This window comes from Hyperolius riggenbachi, chromosome 6 (assembly GCF_040937935.1).
Source record: "Hyperolius riggenbachi isolate aHypRig1 chromosome 6, aHypRig1.pri, whole genome shotgun sequence".
NCBI classification, from domain to species: Eukaryota; Metazoa; Chordata; class Amphibia; order Anura; family Hyperoliidae; genus Hyperolius; species Hyperolius riggenbachi.
Window position 1 is genome coordinate 43,250,850 of NC_090651.1, and position 20,692 is coordinate 43,271,541.

Genomic DNA, 20,692 nt, shown 5'->3' on the forward strand with positions numbered 1-20,692 from the left:
ATAGGCTCCACCCACTTCCCTGAATATTAATCTCAGTCACCCAGTGACCATCTGGGCAAAGTTTGGGAACCTTGCCATTAACAGTGTAAGAAGGCCTGCAGTCTACATTTCCCCAGTGAAATTTGGTTTTGGCTCCGCCTACTTTTTGTGACCAGGACATACAGTCAATCAATGACCAAGTTTGTGAGCTTTGGGGTCCTTGGCATTAATAATTTGTATTTTCCCAAGAAATTAATTTGAACCCCAATGACTAACTGTACCAGGTTTGAGGCTTGCGCCATTAACAGTGCAAGAATGGCAGCAATTGTAATATTCCCCTTGAAAATTAACTGGTGATTTTGATTGGCTTTTTTAGGCTCCACCCACTTTCCTGAATATTAATCCCAATCACCCAGTAACCAACTGTGCAAAGTTTGAGAACCCTGCCATTAACAGTGAAGAAGGGCTGCAGTTTACAATTTCCCAGAAAAATCTGTTTTTGACTCCACCCACTTTTTGTAACCTTGACACACGGTCACTACTCAATGACCAATTTTGTGAGCTTTTGGGTTCCTGGCATCAAAATTGTGTGAATGGAAGCAGTTTATTCAAAAAAAGCAAATTTGATTGGCTGTTTGTGGCTCCACCCCTTTAGTGAATTTGAACCCAAGTCACTTGATGACCGACTGTAGCAGGTTTGAGGCCTCTGCCATTAACAGTGTAAGAATGACAGTAATTTCAATATTCCCCTTGAAAATCAATAGGTGCATTTTGATTGGCTCTTGTAGGCTTCACCTACTTTTCCGAATATTAATCCTGGTCCCCCAGTGACCAACTGTGTCAAGTTTGAGAACCCTGCCATTAACAGTGTAAGAAAAGCTGCAATTTATATTTTCTCACGTAAAAAGTTAGTTGTTTTTGGCTCTGCCCACTATTTCTAACCTTGACATACAGTCACTCAATGACCAAGTTTATGTCTTTGGCATCAATAAGTTGCATTTTACCATTGAAATTAAACAAATCTGATTGGCTGTTTTTGGCCCACTTCCTTTTCAGAATTTAAACCCCAGTCTCCCAGTGATTGACTTACCAGATTTGAGGCCTCTGCCATCAACAGTGTATGAATGGCAGCAATGTAAATATTCCCCTTGAAAATCAAAAGGTGAATTTTGATTGGCTGCTGTAGGCTCCACCCACTTCCCTGAATATTAGTCACAGTCACCCAGTGGCCAACTGTGTCAAGTTTAAAAACCCTGCCAATTCAATTCACTCAATTATCAAGTTTTTCAGCTTTGGGGTCCTTGGTATCAATACTTTGTATTTTCCCATTGAAAAATAAACAAATCTGATTGGCTGTTTGTGGCTCCGTCCCCTTTCTGAATTTGAACCCTAATCACCCAGTGACCAACTGTACCAGGTTTGAGGCATCTCCAATTAACAGTATAAGAATGGTAGCAGCTTAAATATTCCCTCTGAAAATCAAAAGGTGAATTTTTATTGGCTGTTGTAGGCTCCACCTACCTTCCAAATTCTTAATCTCATTCACCCAGTGACCAACTGTGCAAAGTTTGAGAACACTGCCATTAACGGTGTAAGAATGGCTACAGTTTATATTTTCCTAGTAAAATTTGTTTTTGGCTCCGCCCACTTTTTGTAACCTGGACACACAGTCACTCAATGACCAAGTTTGTGAGCTTTCAGGTTCCTGGCATCAAAAATGTGTGAATGGAAGCAGTTTATCCACTAAGGAATTCTGATTGGCTGTTTGTGGCCCCGCCCCTTTTGTGAATTTGGACCCCAGTCACCCAAAGACCGACTGTAGCAAGTTTGAAGCCTCTGCCATTAACAGTGTAAGAATGGCAGCAGTTTAAATATTCCCCTTGAAAATCAATAGGTGAATTTTGATTGGCTGTTGTAGGCTCCACCCACTTTCTTGAATCTTAAACGTAGTCACCCAGTGACCAACTGTGGCAAGTTTGAGAACCCTGCGATTAACAGTCTAAGAATGGTTGCAGTTTACATTTTCCCATTTAAAATGAATGGCTGAAATTTGATTGGTTGTTTTATGCTCCACCCACTTTTCCTGGATTTGTAACCTCGGTCACCAAGTGACCAACTGTGAAAAGTGTGGGGACTCTGGCTTGATTACTGTGAGAATGGCAGCCTTTTACATTTTTTCCATTGACTTGAAAGGGTGAAATCTGATTGGCTGTTTGTAGCTCCGCCCATGTGTGCAAGGGGGCCGCGAGACCCCCAGAACATATCATCCCAGGTAGTAAGGGATCTGTATACCAAGTTTCGTTCAAATCGGTCAAGGCGTTTTCGCGTTATCGCGGCACATACACACACACACACATACACACATCCGATTTTATATATATAGATTTAGATTGCACTGACATCTAATCTTACCATATTCTTCTTCTTATTATTATTATTATGTATTAACCAGTTCAGCCTCCAGTCGTTTTCACTTTATGCTTCCGAGCAATGTTCACCTCCCATTCATTAGCCTATAACTTTATCACTACTTATCACAATGAACTGATCTATAGCTTGTTTTTTCCGCCACCAATTAGGCTTTCTTTGGGTGGTACATTTTAAATTATGTCCCTATCACAATGAATGGCGACAATATTTAATTTGTAAATAAAGGTGGATTTTTTTTTCCGTTTTGCATCCATCACTATTTACAAGTTTAAAAGTAAAAAAAAAATAGAACTATTTCACCTTTACATTGATATTTAAAAAGTTTAGACCCTTAGGTAAATATTTACATGTTTTTTTTTATTGTAATGTTGGTTTTTTTATATATTAAACATTTTATTTGGGTATTTTTGGGAGGGTGGGATGTAAATAGTATTTGTTTGGGGTAAATATATGTGCATTTGTATTTTTTTTTACATTTAGTTGTAGTTTTACTTTTTGGCCACAAGATGGCAGCCATGAGTTTGTTTACATAACGTTACTTTAAGCGTAACATACGCTTAGAGGGACGCATGAAGCCAGAAAAAGCGAAGCTTCCGAGAGAAGCTGTCGCTTTTTCAGCGGGGGAGAGGAATCAGTGATCGGGCACCATAACCCGATTCACTGATTGCCTGGCTAACGAACCGCGGGCCGGGAGCGCGCGTCCACGCGCGCGCGATCCGCCGTGGGAGCACGCGGACACGCACGTGGCCTCCTGGACGTAGGTACTACGTTCTGGAGGCATAAATGGTTAATATACTCCTGATGTCTTCTACAGCACTGCAGAGTACACAGTCATGTCACTGACTGTCCTCAGAGGAGCTCACAATCTAATCTCTACCATAGTCATAGTCTAACATCCATATCACAGTTTTGGGCCAATTGTGTGAGAGAACCAATTAACTTATCAGTAGGTTTCTGGGGTGTGAGAGGAAACTTGAGTGTGCTGAGGAAACCCATGCAGACACTGAGAGAACATATTACATTCCATGTAAATAGCATCTTTGCTGGGAATTGATTTCAGGATTCTAATGCAGCCCACTTAGTGAACAAGTCTGTGTAAGGCTGAAGAAGAGCTCCTGCAACATCTATTTGGATGTAGCTGTAGTTGATCCTTTATAAGCTTGAGCTGTGAGAGCTGTAAAATCCTGACCATGCACAGAATAAGGTTTTACAGCTAAGAAACTGCTTGCTATGCGAATAATCTATTTTTTTGCTCAAGCGTCTCTTTACATTTCATCCAACAACAAAAAAATGTAACAAAGCCAGTATTAGCTTGTGAATATCTCAACCAATCGCCTTATAAAATGAATGTGGATCTATTGTCTGCATTCGGTCCATCCCCAGAAAAGACCACAGAAGTTCCTGCTAGTAATGCAGTCAGAACTCTTCTATTCTCAGGAAGTCTAATAGTAATACAGCCATAAAAAGGCCCAGACAGGCAATATTATTAGGATCAGGACACAAAGCAATGAACTACAAGAAAGGGGAAGGAAAAGGGGTTACAGACCCGAGAAAGGGTCAGTAAGAAGGATCAAGACAATTACGGGCCGCAATCAGCAGGTGTCTAATAGATGCCCCTGGTAATTGTCGATAACTGGGGAGATGAGGGGGTCATTTGGGCGCCTGATGTTGCTAGTAGACAATTGGCTACTACAAAGAATTGAATGGTTGTAGCCAATCGCATAGGATCAACTACAACTATCGGTCGTTTGGGCTCCGGATTTTCAGGTCAGTGTTAGGAACTTTACAGGGAGTGGGAGGGGGGTGGGGGGGGGGGGGGTGGAATTGGGGGTTAAAGAGGCACTATGGCAAAAAATTGTAAAATTGAAAATGTGTGCAAACATAAATAAGTACCGTATATTCCGGCATATAAAAGACGACTGGGCATATAATACGACCCCCCAACTTTTCCAGTTAAAATATAGAGTTTGGGATATACTCGCCGTATAAGGCTACCCCTCTTCCAAAGCACACACAAATATTTAAAAAAAAAAAAAACACATCATATACTGGTGCTATGTATACTGGTATACTGGTGCTGTACTGTATATGGTACCCATTATATAACAGTACATAGGTGATTGACTGGTTGGATTGGTCAACTCTCCGTAAGTGGATTGGTCAGCTCTCCTTGTCTACCTGTTTATCAGAGCGGTATGGAAGAATAGATAGCGCTGTCTCCATAAAACTCGCCTCTTTTACACTTCTGGCCCACTTTTGTATCTTATTTACCTCCTTCTCTGCCTCTAAGATCTCGCACATGTGCGCCTGCGCCGCTTCACTACAGTCCTCAGCAGCGAGATCTGAGAGTCGGTAACAGGATAGGGCGTATCACCCGGCATCAATGACACCCGGCGTATAAGACGACCCTTGACTTTTCAGAAGATTTTCAAGGGTTAAAAAGTAGTCTTATACGCCAGAATATACAGTAAGTTGGTTTTTTCCAGAGTAAAATAAGCCATAAATTTCTCCTCTCCTCTTAAAATCTCCTGTGAAAAGATGGACTAGTCCAAAACCTGTCGCTTCTGTCAGATTTCTACTACCTACTGTAAGTGACAGCAGCATAGGAGAAAAGTAATTAATGGCTCATTTTACTCTGGAAAAAATGTACTCCTTATTTGTATATGTTTGCATATATTTTAAATTTCACAATTGTTTCGCCATAGTGCCCCTTTAAGACTATGCTTAAGGGGGTTTAAGGTTTTGCATTTACATGGGGGAGTTCGGGTTAGCCATTAGGTGGGATGTTCTATTTTAGGCATTTCAGGGGGGGGGGGGGGGGTGTTAGGATTAGGGACCTACTGGAGGATTTAGGGTTAGAGTAGGAGGTATCAGCAAAGTATGCAGGCAGGCATTTACTTTTGTGCCTGTATATGAATGAATGAATGAACATGACTTCAATCTAAAGCCATGCTTATTCATAAAAATGAAAGTAAAAAGTATCATAGAAAAGTGATCAAGCACTACCTAGTAACCCATGATAGTGTGATAGTTTATACCGCCATCTTATGCCCTCTAATTCCCTCCGAGACCAGACTCCGACCCCTGCAATCTGTTATGTACACAGCTGCCAGACTCATTCACTCCTTCCAGCCCCTCAGCTGCCCCACTTTACAAGCTCCTTCATTGGCTACCTGCCCCCCTCAGAATTACATTTAAACTGCTCTGCCTGGCATACAAATCCATCCACCCAACCCCCTCCTCCTACACTCTATGGATGTCCACCCCTAGCATCACATGCTCACTTCCAAGGTTCCAGGACTTCACCAGTGCAGCCCCTACTCTATGGAACTCGCTCCCCCCCCCCCCCCCCCCCATTAGGCTCACCCACCTTCAACTCATTCACGCAGGCCTTAAAACCCATCTTCCTAGTTCCAACCACTCCCCTCCTTTCCCCGTATGTGTTCTGCTCCCCCACCCCTTAGATTGTAAGCCTATTTTGCAGGGATCTCCTCCCCATGCATTCTACTCCGACACCCTATGGACTCAAAGATTTGTCTGCTATATTTATTCCTACATTGCAATCTGTGCACCGTTGTTTATTGTTACATCACTATTTTGTGTACCAATGCCTAACGCTGTAATTCATCGATGTATCAGTGTTTAAAGGACACGTCCAGGAACAATTAAAAAGAAATGATAAATCCACTTACCTGAGGCTTCCCCCAGCCCCTGGCAGCTGTACTTGTGCTCTCGCCGCAGCTCTGCCACCCGCCGGTGGCCCGGGGTCCACTCTGGTAAAAGAGGCCTACTTGCGCTCACGTAGTCGTGCTGACGTCATCCGGACTATACTGCGCAGGTGCAGTAGTTCTGCGCCTGTGCAGTACAGTTTGGATGACGTCAGTGCGACTCCGTGAGTCACACGCTGGAGGGCAAGTAGATGCTGACCTGGCGAGGTTGGCATCTGCACCGGAGAGGACCGGGAGCCACCGGAGCTGCGACGAGGGCACAGGACGGCTGCCAGGGGCTGGAGGAAACACCAGGTAAGTGGATTTTTTTCTTTTAGGCTCCTAGGACCTTCCCTTTGAAGTAATCCTGAAGCAATTTTTTAAAAAATAGATACTTACCTATGGACAGGGAAGGCCCTGGGTCCTATAGAGCTTTCTGGTTCTTTCCACGGTCCACGCTTTCCAGTGTGGTCACCCCCGTTAACAGTTTTTGACTGATGAGTTGGAGACTGCTCTGTGCCACGGTGGAAAGCTTTGGAAGCCTGAGTGCTCCCGAAGATGGGCCGCTCCGTACTATGCCTCTGTGAGCGCGCTCTCTTTACCACTCACGAATGCCTCTTCCAGAGCACTTTGGCTACCATATACTTCCAAAGCCTCTACCGGAGGGAGGTTTGAACAGTGGTGACAGCTCAAGAGCGAAGGGACCGTGAGAGTAACGGGAAAGTTCTATAGGACCCAAAGCTTTCCCTCTACATAGGCAAGTATCTGTCTTGTTTTTATTCGCTTCCTGATTGATTAATGCTGTAATGTCTCTCCTATCTTGTGTACAGTGCTGCGTAATATGTTAGCTGTTTATAAATAAAGTTTTATCAATGATAACGAACCGTCAAGTTTTCACAAGGTAAAATATTTAGATTACAAAGTGACAGCAGTGTCACCAGCTCAGCCTATCAAATTAAACAGCCAGTTCCCTCTCAAGACAGCTTGACACATGCAAACAAAGGCTAAGTGCAGAAATGTAAAAGTGAGGAAAAAACATGCATTGCTTTCATCTGCTAGACTGTTTTTGAGTTCAGGTACACTTCAAGCCTAAAAACATTTCATGTGGTTTTTGAAATATTCATTGGCAGTGTGCCCATGCGGTGGCTAGGTGGGCATTATGTATGCACGGTGAGACAATTCCGCAAGTCTGTATTTTGCTCTGCAATCTGAGTGTACACTGTTCAGCAGCTTGCTTGTGCCAGTGCTAAATCCCCAACATAGGCATGGCGATATTGCTAAATAGGCGGAGATGTTATTGTGTGAACGGATTGCGCCATCTGTGCCCTGCACAAGCATGGAGGCTTTGTTAACCAGGCCATTTTTCATCTGTAGCCGGGGCAAATCCAGGATTTTTAAGGGGGTATTCCTGAAAGGTCTCCCTCAGCCACGCAAAATGCAGTATAATAATATGGTAGGACATCATGCTGGGTACAAATAATGCAATTTCCCCTCCAACTGACAGGATCTGACAATTATTTCCTAAATTTTCGTGATAGACGGGATCAACGGGATCGATCAGGAGCAGTTTGGATACAGATAATAATGAGGACAGCCAACATTGCTAACGAAGGGGAAAGTGAAGCATTCACACAGCAGGACACAGGGCTGTGCTCATACCTAACTCTGTTAAGTTCCCTAGAGCTGCTCGATGCTCTGTACACACACTGCTGCTCCATGCTCTGCACATGCTGCTGCTCCATGCTCTGCACACACACTGCTGCTCCATACTCTGCACATGCTGCTGCTCCATGCTCTGCACACACACTGCTGCTCCATACTCTGCACATGCTGCTGCTCCATGCTCTGCACACACACTGCTGCTCCATGCTCTGCACACGCTGCTGCTCCATGCTCTGTACACACGCTGGTGCTCCATGCTCTGTACACACACTGCTGCTCCATGCTCTGTACACACGCTGCTGCTCCATGCTCTGTACACACGCTGCTGCTCCATCCAAAGTTAACTGCAGCAGGGAAAGAAAGGTAGCAGTGCTGTGAGCTGCGGGATAGCTGCAGATATTCTGGTGCCTGTCCCCAGACACTGCAACGGCCCTGGTCTGAGGGGGGATTCTGGGCAGCTGTAATCCCCCCCTGTGTTTCCCCAAGTATACTAGCAAATATGTCAAATCTAACTTAGATGAACAATTAGAATAAGCCTTACCACAACAAGAAAGTAAATATGCAGGTAAAACTCGAAAAATTAGAATATCGTGCAAAAGTCTATTTAGTTCAGTAATGCAACTTAAAGGGGCACTATGGCTAAATTCTCCTTTTTTAGTCACTTTAACATAAATATTTGTTTTTTGGAGCAATGTTATTGACATTTAATGGAGCTGATTGTTTTTATTTTATTTTTTTACACTGGCAATATCCATTTATTGCTAATGAGTCACGTCAGAAGATTTACCTTACTGACGCCAAAACAGCATAATCCATTTCGTTGTAGGAGGCATCTGACGTTTGTCTGTTTTGCCGTTTGATGCCCCCCCTCTGGTCCGCTCAGTGAGGATTATTCCAACGACTGCACACTTTGTGCAGTTACTGTGATCTGTGCAGCCGCTGTACAGCGCAGAACACAGCAATAGTGCTTGTGTCTGCAATATTACGCAGCGGCTGTCTGTCTGTGCAGAGTGCGCACTTGAAAAGCCGATTGCTGGTTACCACAGCAATGGACAACAATAGGTGTCCGTCGCTGTGCCAGCTTCAAATAAGGGCTCCTCAGCGTGAAAGTATAGAGCCGTACGGCGCCTGTGAGAAAACGCGGAAAAGCCGCCGCATGTGCTCAGAACAAGGCGGCTGATTCCGCATCCAACGCGGCGGTTTGCACGCGTAGGCCTACATCTGTTAGTATGGCTGAATGCGGAGAAACCGCCGCATGCCCTGATAGCGGTGTGGCTGGTCCCGCGTCCAGCGCGGCAGGTGGTACACAACATATGACTGGTGTGGCTGGGACTGATAGTCCACACAGGTTCAGAAGGACGCGCGCGCTGAGAGGCAGAACTTAAATGACAGCCAGAAGGGAATCAGCTGACGAGGCCGGTCAGCAGACGCTTGAACCAGTTCCCATTGGTCCATCACTTAGGGGAGGCGCTGGAGAGCGCTGTGCTATATATACTGGGTGCTGGTCATTCACTGGTTGTCTGCCGTTGCGATCACTACGTGGAAGCACTCAGACCTTTTGTCAGAATCTGTATTTACCATTCTGTTATACTTCAGACTAGTTCCAGGGTGTTGATGATCACGGACCTAACACCTAAGACTAGGGATTTGTGTTACCATTCTGTTATACTTCAGACTAGTTCCAGGGTGTTGATGATCACAGACCTCACACCTAAGACTAGGGACTTGTGTTACCATTCTGTTATACTTCAGACTAGTTCCAGGGTGTTGATGATCACGGACCTCACACCTAAGACTAGGGACTTGTGTTACCATTCTGTTATACTTCAGACTAGTTCCAGGGTGTTGATGATCACGGACCTCACACCCAACACTAGGGACTTGTGTTACCATTCTGTTATATGTCAGACTAGTTCCAGGGTGTTGATGATCACGGACCTCACACCTAAGACTAGGGACTTGTGTTACCATTCTGTTATACTTCAGACTAGTTCCAGGGTGTTGATGATCACGGACCTCACACCTAAGACTAGGGATTTGTGTTACCATTCTGTTATACTTCAGACTAGTTCCAGGGTGTTGATGATCACAGACCTCACACCTAAGACTAGGGACTTGTGTTACCATTCTGTTATACTTCAGACTAGTTCCAGGGTGTTGATGATCACGGACCTCACACCTAAGACTAGGGACTTGTGTTACCATTCTGTTATATGTCAGACTAGTTCCAGGGTGTTGATGATCATGAAGCTCACACCCAAGACTAGGCATTGTATATGATCTGTTATGACCTTCTGCTTTCCTGATCAATCTTCTGATCACTGATTTGGTACTTCGCTAATCTGATACTCTGTTGCCAAACCCTGCGTGCTTTAGGATTACCAAATCAGCCTCCTGTCTTTGTACTTTGTCTGACTGTGTGTTGCCGACCTGGCTTGCCCGACCTCGAGAGCTATCTCCCCAGTTTAGAGATAGTTCCCAGATCAGTCAGTGACATCCACCCATTGGTGTCACTCACTCTCTGGTCCTTCCTACTCCCAGCCTGACTCCTCCCCCCGGGAGATTCTCAGGCTACTGGAAGGTCCTCGTTCTCTAGTGCAGTATTCCTTACTGGTTTTGTACCTGCTCTCCAGGTGCTTTCCTCAAAGTATTACTGTTGCACCAAACACTCATATATCTCAGGTGTCCAGAGGTTAGTGATATATCTGTATTATCGGTGATTCTGCAGATCATCAATAATCAGGTATATATCTGTATTTTTGGTGATACTGCAGATCACCAATAATCAGATTCTCTCTGTGTTACACCGATCGTTACAGCGCCGTTCTGCGCTGTACGGCGGCTGCACAGAGCTCAGTAACTGCCCAAAGTGTGCAGTTACAGTTGGAATAATCCTCACTGAGCGGACCGGAGGGGGGTAAACAAATGGCAAAACAGACAAACATCATATGCCTCCTACAACGAAATGTATTATGCTGAAGTGGCGTCAGTAAGGTAAATATTCTGACGTGACACATTTGCAATAAATAGATATTGCCAGTGTAAAAAAAAAAAACAATCAGCCACATTAAATGTCAATAACATTGCTGCAAAAACAAATATTTATGTTAAAGTGACTAAAATAGAAGAATTTAACCATAGTGCCCCTTTAAAAAAGGTGAAACTAATATATGAAATAGTCTCATAACATGCAAAGCAAGACATTTCAAGTCTTTATTTGTTATACAATACAATACAATAACATTTCTATAGCGCTTTTCTCCCATAGGACTCAAAGCGCTTAGGCTCTCTCAGATTCAGTAATTAGTAGGATGAAGTATTCACACAACAAAAGTTATATTCCTGCAAATGCCAAACTGAACAGGTGGGTTTTCAGTCTGGATTTAAACACGTCCAGGGATGGAGCTGTCCTGATCTGTTGAGGTAAGGAGTTCCAAAACGTAGGGGCAGCATGGCAGAAGGCTCTGGGACCAAAAGTTTCCAAGTGGACTCTGGGTATGACTAGATTATTAGAACCTGTTGATCTGAGAATGCGGGGATTGCTACGCAGCTGCAACATATCTTTCATGTATCCAGGGCCTAGATTATTCAGGGATTTAAATGTCAGTAGGCCGATCTTGAATAGGACCCTCCATTCTATAGGTAGCCAGTGAAGGGAGTGCAGGACTGGCGTTATGTGGCAGTGACGGGGTTGGTTGGTTAGCAGTCTGGCAGCAGTATTCTGTATCAGCTGTAGGCGGTACAAGACCTTTTTTGGAAGGCCAGTGTAGAGAGCATTGCAGTAGTCCAGTCGGGATGTGATGAAGGCGTGGACTAAGGTTGGCAGATCTTCTGGGGGTATGAGGTGCTTGATTTTTGCAATGTTCTTCAGGTGAAAATAGGATGATTTCACCACAGCAGAGATATGAGTTCTGAAGTTTAAATCCCCATCAATTAGAACTCCCAGGCTACGCACATGATCAGAGCTGCGTAGATCCGTGCCTCCTATTCCCAGTGGTGAAGACTGTTATAATTGATGATTAAGACTTACAGCTTATGAAAAGCCCAAAATCAAAATCTCAGACCATTAGAATATTGTGAGAATGTTCCATATTCTAGGCTCAAAGTGTCAGACTCTAATCAGCTAATTCATCCAAAACACCTGCAAAGGGTTCCTATCCTACCTAATAAAATACAAGTGTCCCTGCGTCCCATGTCCCTGTGTCAGTGCTTTTCCGCTACTACGCATGTCCTGCACTGACACAGCTGTTGGGACAAAACGCAGGCCAGGCCAGGAGGCGGGCCGGCCAAGCGGGCGGGTAGCGCGCGCACGCTGGGCAGGCGGTTGTGCGCGCGTGGCAGGCTGGTGGTTGCGTGTGGCGGGCGGGTGCGCAGCGGTGAAAGACCTAGAGCCCGTTTTCAAACGTGCTTAGGTCACTAGTTTCATATATGAGTTTCACCTTTTAAGTTGAATTACTGAAATAAATGGACTTTTACACAATATCCTAATTTTCCAAGTTTCACCTGTATACTCGTAGATAACACTATTCACAGATAAGGTGGCCTCCAACTTTTGCCCTTAACAACTGGGCAGGAGGTGTGACTTAAACCCCAACCCTCCATAACCGCCAAATCTCTCCTCTCATGCAGAGCGTGCATTGGAAGTGCGTATGCACTGGAAGCATGCCCACAAGTAAAGTTCTGTTTCCTGGCCCCCGATAACAGTCTAACAGAGTTCACCTTCATGTCACCATGGTGACTCTTGCGGTAGCAGTTCTGGCATCTCCCCTGCAGCTGCAAGTTCCCCAGGAGAGCTCCAGAGCTCACTGCCATGACCACAATTAGTTTCCAGAGCTCTTTTGCGGCAGCAGTCTTCGCGTCTCCTCTACATCTTCAAGCTTGCTGCGAAAGTTCCAAAGCTCACTGCAATGTGACCACAATGAGGTTCCAGAGCTCTCAAGACAGCAGTCCTCACGCCTCCTCTGCAGATTCAAGCTCGCCGCTAGAGCGCCAAAGTTCATTGTCATGTGACCACAATGAGGTTCCAGAGATCCTCATGCCTCCCCTGCAACTTCAAGTTGCCCGCGAGAGTGCCAGAGCTCAATGTCATATGATGTCTATACTGGGGAGCACCACTGACTACTTATACTGGGGGGACTACAACTGACTACCTATACTTGGGCGACTACAACTGACTACCTATACTGGGGCGACTACAACTGTCTACCTATACTGGGAAGCTACCACTGACTACCTATAATGGGGGGACCACAACTGACTACCTATATTTGGGAGACTACAAGTGACCACCTATACTGGGGAGCTACCACTGACTACCTATACTAGGGTGACTACAACTGTCTACCCATACTTGGGGGACTACAACTGACTACTTATACTGGGAGGACTACAACTGACTACCTATACTGGGAGGACTACAACTGACTACCTATACTGGGAGGATTACAACTGACTACCTATACTGGATGGCACATCTGGCTACCTAATACTGTTTGGGGGACACATCTGGCTGTCCTACTTTTTTCTTTTAAATTGCCTTTAACCTTATTGTTGGCCATTCAAGTTGGGGTTGGGCTTATCCAAGGGTCATTCTGTTTTTCCACTTTTTTGAAGGAAAAATGGAGGGTGTTTGGCTTAAGGCCTGTACATGGGCTAGATTAAAGTTGTATGAGGGGGCCGATAACGAGCGTCTCTGCTCATAATCTAGCATGTGTACAGCAGCCCCTGACTACTGCCTGGCCAGCGATGCGCTGAGCGATGGCCGATAGCTGTGTATTCACTGCTCGCCCACCTGCCGCATGATATATCTGTGCCCCTCTATTGTGGCCCCCCCATCGTGTTGCCACAGAACGCATCATTAGCCTGTAAACTGATTCCAAATTGAAATAGCTTCAGCCCAACAATGGCGTCTGAGGTATCCCGGACGCCATCGGGCGACATCAACCCAGCGTGTCTGTACAGACCTTTATCTGTGGTTCAGGTATATGTAACAAGCGCAGCCGCGGCGGACTGCATCGCCACCGCAGCTGCCTCTGGGCCCCTGCCCGTCCCTCCGGCGACTAGGACGCCGGGGACGGGACTGCCTTTCCCCTGCAAGGTCTCTGTGCGCGTGCACAGACAGGACCTTTATGTGAGGAGGAGGCTCGTCAGCTGACCTGCTGGTCAGCTGACATCAGAGGAGACTCACGGCGCCCCGGATTGGCTGGTGGCAGGGGGCGTGCCAGTGAGGTCTCCTCTGCTTCTTAAGCCTTCGGGCTGCAGTCTGGCGCTGTCTGCTGTCGTGAATACTTGCGTGTTAGCGCTCAGACCTTAGACTAGTTCCCAGGTGTTGATGCTAAGGATTTCACACCTAGTGTAGGATATTGCTACATTGCTACTGTTTATTTGTTAGGCTAGTTCCCGGGTGTTGATGCCAAGGACTTCACACCTAGACTAGGATATTGTTTATTGTATTGATCTCCTGTGTATGACTCTTAGCTAATACTCTGACTCTGTTCCTGCTTTCTGATCTTGTACTTCCGCCTATCTGCCTTACTAGTTGCTGAACCTCTGCCTGTTTACTGATTACTCTTCTGTCTCACGATTCTGCTCTGATACTGTCCTCTCTGATGCCGACCCTTGCCCATCTGACCATTGTACTCACCGGTGGGCCCTCGCCACTGGTGAGGTATCAGCTTCACCAGCTCCTCTGGAGAAGTGGTTCTCTAGGCTGCAGTACAGCCTTAATCTCCTCCCCAGGTGATTATTAATTTCAGTATTGTTTGTGGCGCCTGCTCCTCGGGTGATCACTAGGTTGCAGTACTGTCTGAATTACCCGCTCCTCGGGCGATTCTGTATCTCAGTTCCAGTTTCCTTAGCTTGCTGGGGTTTGTACTTGATTATACGGGCAGTGCACTGATAGTATCTCGCCAGTCTCTCTGGTGAGGCCTCGCTACCTATTAAAGTTGGTGTACTCCCTTTCTCTGTCAGTCAACCGATAGTACCTCACCAGCCCCCTGGTGAGGCCTTGTTATTCTATTATAGTTCTGAACTCTTTTATTTTGGTCCGTGTATCTATAATACCTCCCCAGTACCTCTGGTGAGGTCTTGTCAAATTATACAGTTACCGTATCTGTTAGTACGTTCACAGAACCCTCAGAGGTCTGGCCGTATTTAGTAGTACCGTTCAGCTAGTGCCAGCCAGCACCTCTGTAGGGGCCTAGTCTGTGTGGTATCTGAGACTCATCAGCTCCACTGATGAGCACCCGTGATCTATTCATTATTCTCACCCGCACCACTGGTGAGGCGTTTAGTGATTGATAGTACTTTCCCAGCTCCTCTGGAAGGTTTAGCCAAGAACTATCTTAGTCACTTGTATCACCTTTCAAGTTCCACTGGAAAGGTCTGGTATAGCTTCTTGCTGCCTGTTTAGCTAGTTCCTTGCCAGCTTCCCCAGTAAGGACTAGTTGCTCTATTTTTGTAAGTCTCCTAGTAGACCTTTCAGGCCATCTGGAAAGGGTCTGTTATTACCTGTCTGTTTGGTACTTGTCTCTTGCCAGCTCCCCTGGCAGAGACCAGCTTTACTATTTCTGTATTCTATTGGGGAGGTTTGATCTAATCAGTCCTGTTGGTGTACTGATTGTACCTTGTCAGGTCCTCTGGTAAGGCCTCGCATATTACTGGAGTTACAGTTGTACCAAGCATTACATTCTCAGCTCATTGTGTTGCTATACGGATATTATTGGTGATTCTGCAGATCACACATAATCCGGTATAGCGTCTGCATTGTTTGGTGATTCTGCAGATCACCAAATAATCGGACATCTGAGTTGCGGCACAAGAACGTTACAGAATATCTGCGAGTTTGCACCGAATCAGATGAACCTTAACCACTTGAGGACCGCAGTGTTAAACCCCCCTAAAGACCAGGCCATTTTTCTTTTAATAGGCCACTGCAGCGTTAGGGCCTCTCTGCAGGGCCGTACAACTCACCACACAAGTGATTCCCCCCTTTTCTCCCCATCAACCAAGCTCTCTGTTGGTGGGGTCTGATTGCTTCCTTAATGTTAATTTCTTTTTTTATAAATATTTTTTTTTTTTTAAATAAATATAACCTATTTTTTTTTTTTCTGAAATCCCTCCCTCCCAGCCAGCCAATCACGGTGATCGGCTGTCATAGACTTCAGCCTATGACAGCCGATCGCTCTCCTGTGTCCCAGGGGGACAGCCGTGTGTCTCCTGTGTCCCAGGGGGACAGCCCTGTCACACTGCTGTCCCCAGTACAGCGTTGCCTTAGATTGCAGCGCTGTACAGCCTAATTAAATGGCGGTTTTGCCGTCTAACAGTCTCCGAGCAGCGATCGCCTGCTAGCCCCATAGAAGGACATTCACGCCAATCGGCGTGGAACAGTCCTGGGGCTGCCGCTGCGTTCATGATAATTGGCGTGGAGCGGTTGGCTAGTGGTCAAAATTACAAAACTCAAAAAACAATTATTTAATTGTTATTAAACTAATACCTATGTGATCTATACAGGGGGGGGAGAAAACACCCGGCGACAAGCTGTGACTTTCCAGCAGCGGATCTGGTGGGGAAAAAAAGATACGCAGAAAGTAACTTTATTTTTAAAACGGCTCCGCAGAGCAGATGGTGAGAAATAACAGCACATCGGTGAGTCACGGAGCTCGGCGAGAGCGTCACGGCAGACGAGAGAGACTCAGCTGTAAATTTATCACTGGAGAAGAAAGAGGCAATCAAAAAGATTTTACATGAGAAAGACTCTAGGTTGGTCTGCAGATCCTAGAGGCTACCGACTGAACTCGTCAGTTAATTTCCATGTGCGCTGAAAGATCGTACGGAGGAAACCGTGCACCAGTTACGCCCACACGCGACCATTAAAGAGAAGTTCCGCTTTCTTTATACAATTCCATGGACACAGGCAGAAGCTGTGCAAGCAATTTTGTAATTCAGGTGTATTAAAAAGTGACGTTTCCTTGGTACGGTAGCACAGAGTGCATCTGTCCCTCTTATTTCTTTTGACTGATCTCATTTATTCTGTTTTTTTTCTGTTGAAAGTATATAGCAAGATAGTCTGTTACAAGATATAAGGCAGGGAACACACTTGACTTTCAGTTTTCCGTGCGCGTTTTTCTGAATACTTTTTCTGCACACCAAGTGTGTTTCCATGCAGGAAAGCGCGCGCAATTCTTCACAGCAGCTGATGTAAATGATAGAGAAAACTGACAAAATGTGCAGAGTCATCATGCAGTTTTTTTCTGCGTGCGAACACAGTAAGTGTGCACTAGCCCATTGATTAACATGAGTTCTCAGTTTTTTTGTGCACAAAACGCGTACGAAAACAGTCAAGTGTGTTCCCTGCCTTACAGTTGATATGTATCTTGTACAGTTCAAATAAAGCTTTCCTAAATGAAAAAAAACACGTTTTATTATTTATCGTAAAAATGTTTTATTATTGACTGTAATGTTTCCCTTAAAGGAATACTTAGTCACATAAAAAAATGACTCTTACTCACCCGGGGCTCCCCTCAGCCCCCTGCAGCTGAACGGTGCCCTTGCCGTGTCCCTCCGATGCGCCTAGTCTCGCCGGCAGCCACTTCCGGTTTGGCCGTCACCGGCCGAAAGGCTGTGAACGCGGCTGATTATCCGCGTCCCCAAACGCAATAGCATTATAGAGGGCGCTATTGTGTCCGGGGACGCGGATAATCAGCCGCGTTCACAGCCTGTCGGCCGGTGACGGCCAAACCGGAAGTGGCCACCGGCGAGTCCAGGCACATCGGAGGGACACGGCGAGGGCACCGTTCAGCTGCAGGGGGCTGAGGGGAGCCCCGGGTGAGTAAGAGTCATTTATTTTTTTTAGCAGACTTAAGTATTCCTTTAATTCATTTGTATGTGCAGATATTACTTTATCAAATATGCTATAGTTTCTTTGTTTGTAAGAGTGTTTATGCAGGGGAAAGGTGGTTAGGGTTAGGCAAAACCAAGGGCGAGGTTAGGTTTAGGCATCACCGATGGGGGTGTGGAGGGTAAGCACCACCAAGGGGGGTTAAGGGTTATGCTAGGTACACACTATGAAATTTTCTGGCAGATTTACTGTCAGATCGATTGATTTCCAACATGTTCGATCTGATTTTGGTCAATTTCCGAGCATTTTCCAATTGATTTACTATAGCATTCAATGGAAAACAGTCGGAAATTGTTTTGGAAAATGCTCGGAAATCGATCGAAAATCAGATCGAAAATGTTGGAAATAATCTGACAGTAAATCTGCCAGAAAATCTCATAGTGTGTACCTTGCAACACCAGAGGGGGAGGGGGGGTTAAGTCATTTTGATTTCCCATGTGTTAAAACGGTTCTTATCATTTACATGTTTTAGGTTTCACTTCGCGCTCCGTAAATGAGATTTCATTATCCAGCCTCACCAATTTGTTATCCAGACGCAGCCTCATTTCTGAGCGTCTTTTTTTTTCATGCATGCCTTAATTACGAGTCGGAGTCAGTCTAATAATTTGTCCTGCAACCTGCATTGTTATTAATCAGCTGCAGTGAAGTGTAAATTTGCCTTGGAATGACATCAGACCAGTCTTTTTCTGTTTTCTATACATTTTTTACCGTGCTCAATGTTTTAATGCAAAAATGTAATTTTGAGTTTCATGCCCACGCTCTCACTTCCCTTTGCAAATATTTCCTCTGAACCAGGCCCGGATTTACCTCATAGGAGCCTATAGGCACAGATGTCCTGGCAAACTAGACTTCACCCTTCAGAAACCCTCAAACCCCCAATGAACCGTATCACAAGTGTGCTGGCTGACCCAGCTTTGACTTCTCCCTGACCAATCATAGGTAGCTATAGGTGTCCCTTAGCATTAGGTAGACAGCTAGTGGTGCTACGACTGAAGGGAGATCTTGTCAGTGAAATGGTGACCGAACTCTCTTTTATGCTCTGCTCAGGACTCTGCGTTGGGAAGGAGGGAAGCGCTAGGGGAGGAGAGTGAGCCACCCCTCCATCATCAGGCGCCTGTAGTTGCATGCCTACTGCCTTGCTCTGAACACCTTATCATCCCTGTGCGGTTCATATCAGAACTTCAACACACTTTGAGAATGGGAGGATAGGCTAGTCAGGAGCCACATTTTTTTCACTGTAAAGTGCCATACCTGCTTCAGTCAGGGTTTCAATCAATAATGCAGGTATACTTAAGGTCTAGAGATGATGGGCAGATTCGACCAAGAGACAAATCTCTCTCTTATCGAATCTTATAAGAGAGAGAGATCTGTCAACTGCCCATACACCACAGGCCGATTCCCGATCAATTTCATGCTGAAATTGGCCCTGTGCGCTGCCTCACCGCTGTGCCCCACCCCCACACAGCCTCACCGCTGTGACGTCACACACGCACCCTTACCAGGAAACCACGTAGGGCGTGCGTGTATGCGGAAGAGGAGAATGCGCCCGGAGCAGCTGGGGACAAGTGGAGGACGCGGGCAGGTAATGTGTACACATTGGCACAGCAGGCATTGGGGGGGGGAGGGGGCGTAGCAGAGAGGCGGCGGATGGTTTCGTCAGTCGTTGGGAAATTGCACGCCGTTCCCGCCGCACACCTGACCAACCAACTTTGGCCCAACATCTTGCAGCATGCGTGATCGACAATACGACCAATTTCAGTCCCGAAATTCCATCCTGTCGGTTGGGCATGCACTTGGCGGTACCGACTTTCATCCAATTCGTTTATAATGATCAAATTGGAAGGTCGATCAGCCGGCAAGTCGCCTGATGTAAATGTGCAGCACCACTGACAGTATGTGTAGCTGAGTATGCAGGCAAACCGGCAAATACTGTATACTTGCTTTGTGTTGGTGAGCTCCTGCTCACTCACTCTGTGAAAGTCGCTGCAGTGCACTGGTCCGCTCGCGGGCTTATATCCGAATGCTCGTGGGCTTATATCCGAATAGCTTCCATTCCCCGGGCAGATGTGCCAGCTATAAGTGTGTGTTGCATTCCCTCCCCACATACTGATTGGAAGGAGTGGTAAATCTGGCCTCCCCTCCCAGAAAGCATTGCAGCTTAGTGTATGTGAGTGAAAGAGGAGGCAGCAGTTTAATTAAAACTAAAGCTGGATAGGGATCAAAAGGAAACACGCCCTCTACAGCTCAGCTCTATATATACACTGCAGCCTGATGGCACTGCCTTTATAGGTTAGAAGATACACCCAGTTGATAAATGCTTTGGAAGATGCCGATTACTCACTGTGATGATGAGGCCTTTCTCCTGGAAGTAGTTGACCAGAGGGACAGCGTTCTGTTTGAAGTTCATCAGTCTCCTCTGTATGGCCTTCAGGTTGTCGTCTGGACGTCCGTGCTGCTCCGCCCGCTTTAGCAACCGCTCCTTTAGTTTGTGGTTGGCGCAGGCCAGAAAAACCACCAAGTCTGGTGTGCAGATCTAAAGGCAAACAACAAGAATGAAAAGCAATCTAACAAAAGCAATATAGTAATAATATAAATAATAATAATAAAGAGATTAGGGACACTTCACATTTTTAAAATGACAAGCTGCAGGACCAACATTTCCCGCTGTTCTAAGTCAGATGGGGACTTGTGTCTGGCTCACTGATCTCTGTAAAGCCTACACATATCAGTAATATATACATTATTAATGCTATGCATTTGAGTGAACCTAACTTGCCTAACTCCATGCTCCCATCCAGTGACTGACTAAGCATTACCTTGTACTCATCCTGTGCTGTGTGATCTGGTTTTCTTGTATTCCTGTATTGTCATATTGCTGTTTGTCACCCCTAAATATTGTCTGTAACCTAAATTAATGTCCAGCGCTGCGTAATATGTTGGCGCTTTATAAATACAACAAATAAATAAATAAATTAAAGAGGAACTACAGTCAAAATAACATACTAAAACTATATAT

At 45.6% G+C, this 20,692-nt stretch overlaps 1 protein-coding gene across 3 annotated transcripts in view; it reads right to left on the reverse strand.

The window, feature by feature from the left end:
• AK5 (adenylate kinase 5) overlaps nt 1–20,692 on the reverse strand; it is a 390,301-nt gene that overhangs the window by 252,314 nt on the left and 117,295 nt on the right. For all 3 annotated transcript variants that reach the window (XM_068239188.1, XM_068239186.1, XM_068239189.1), the window contains exon 6: nt 20,018–20,209. In XM_068239188.1, the coding sequence (XP_068095289.1) occupies nt 20,018–20,209 (192 nt within the window). The remainder of the gene's footprint in view (nt 1–20,017; nt 20,210–20,692) is intronic.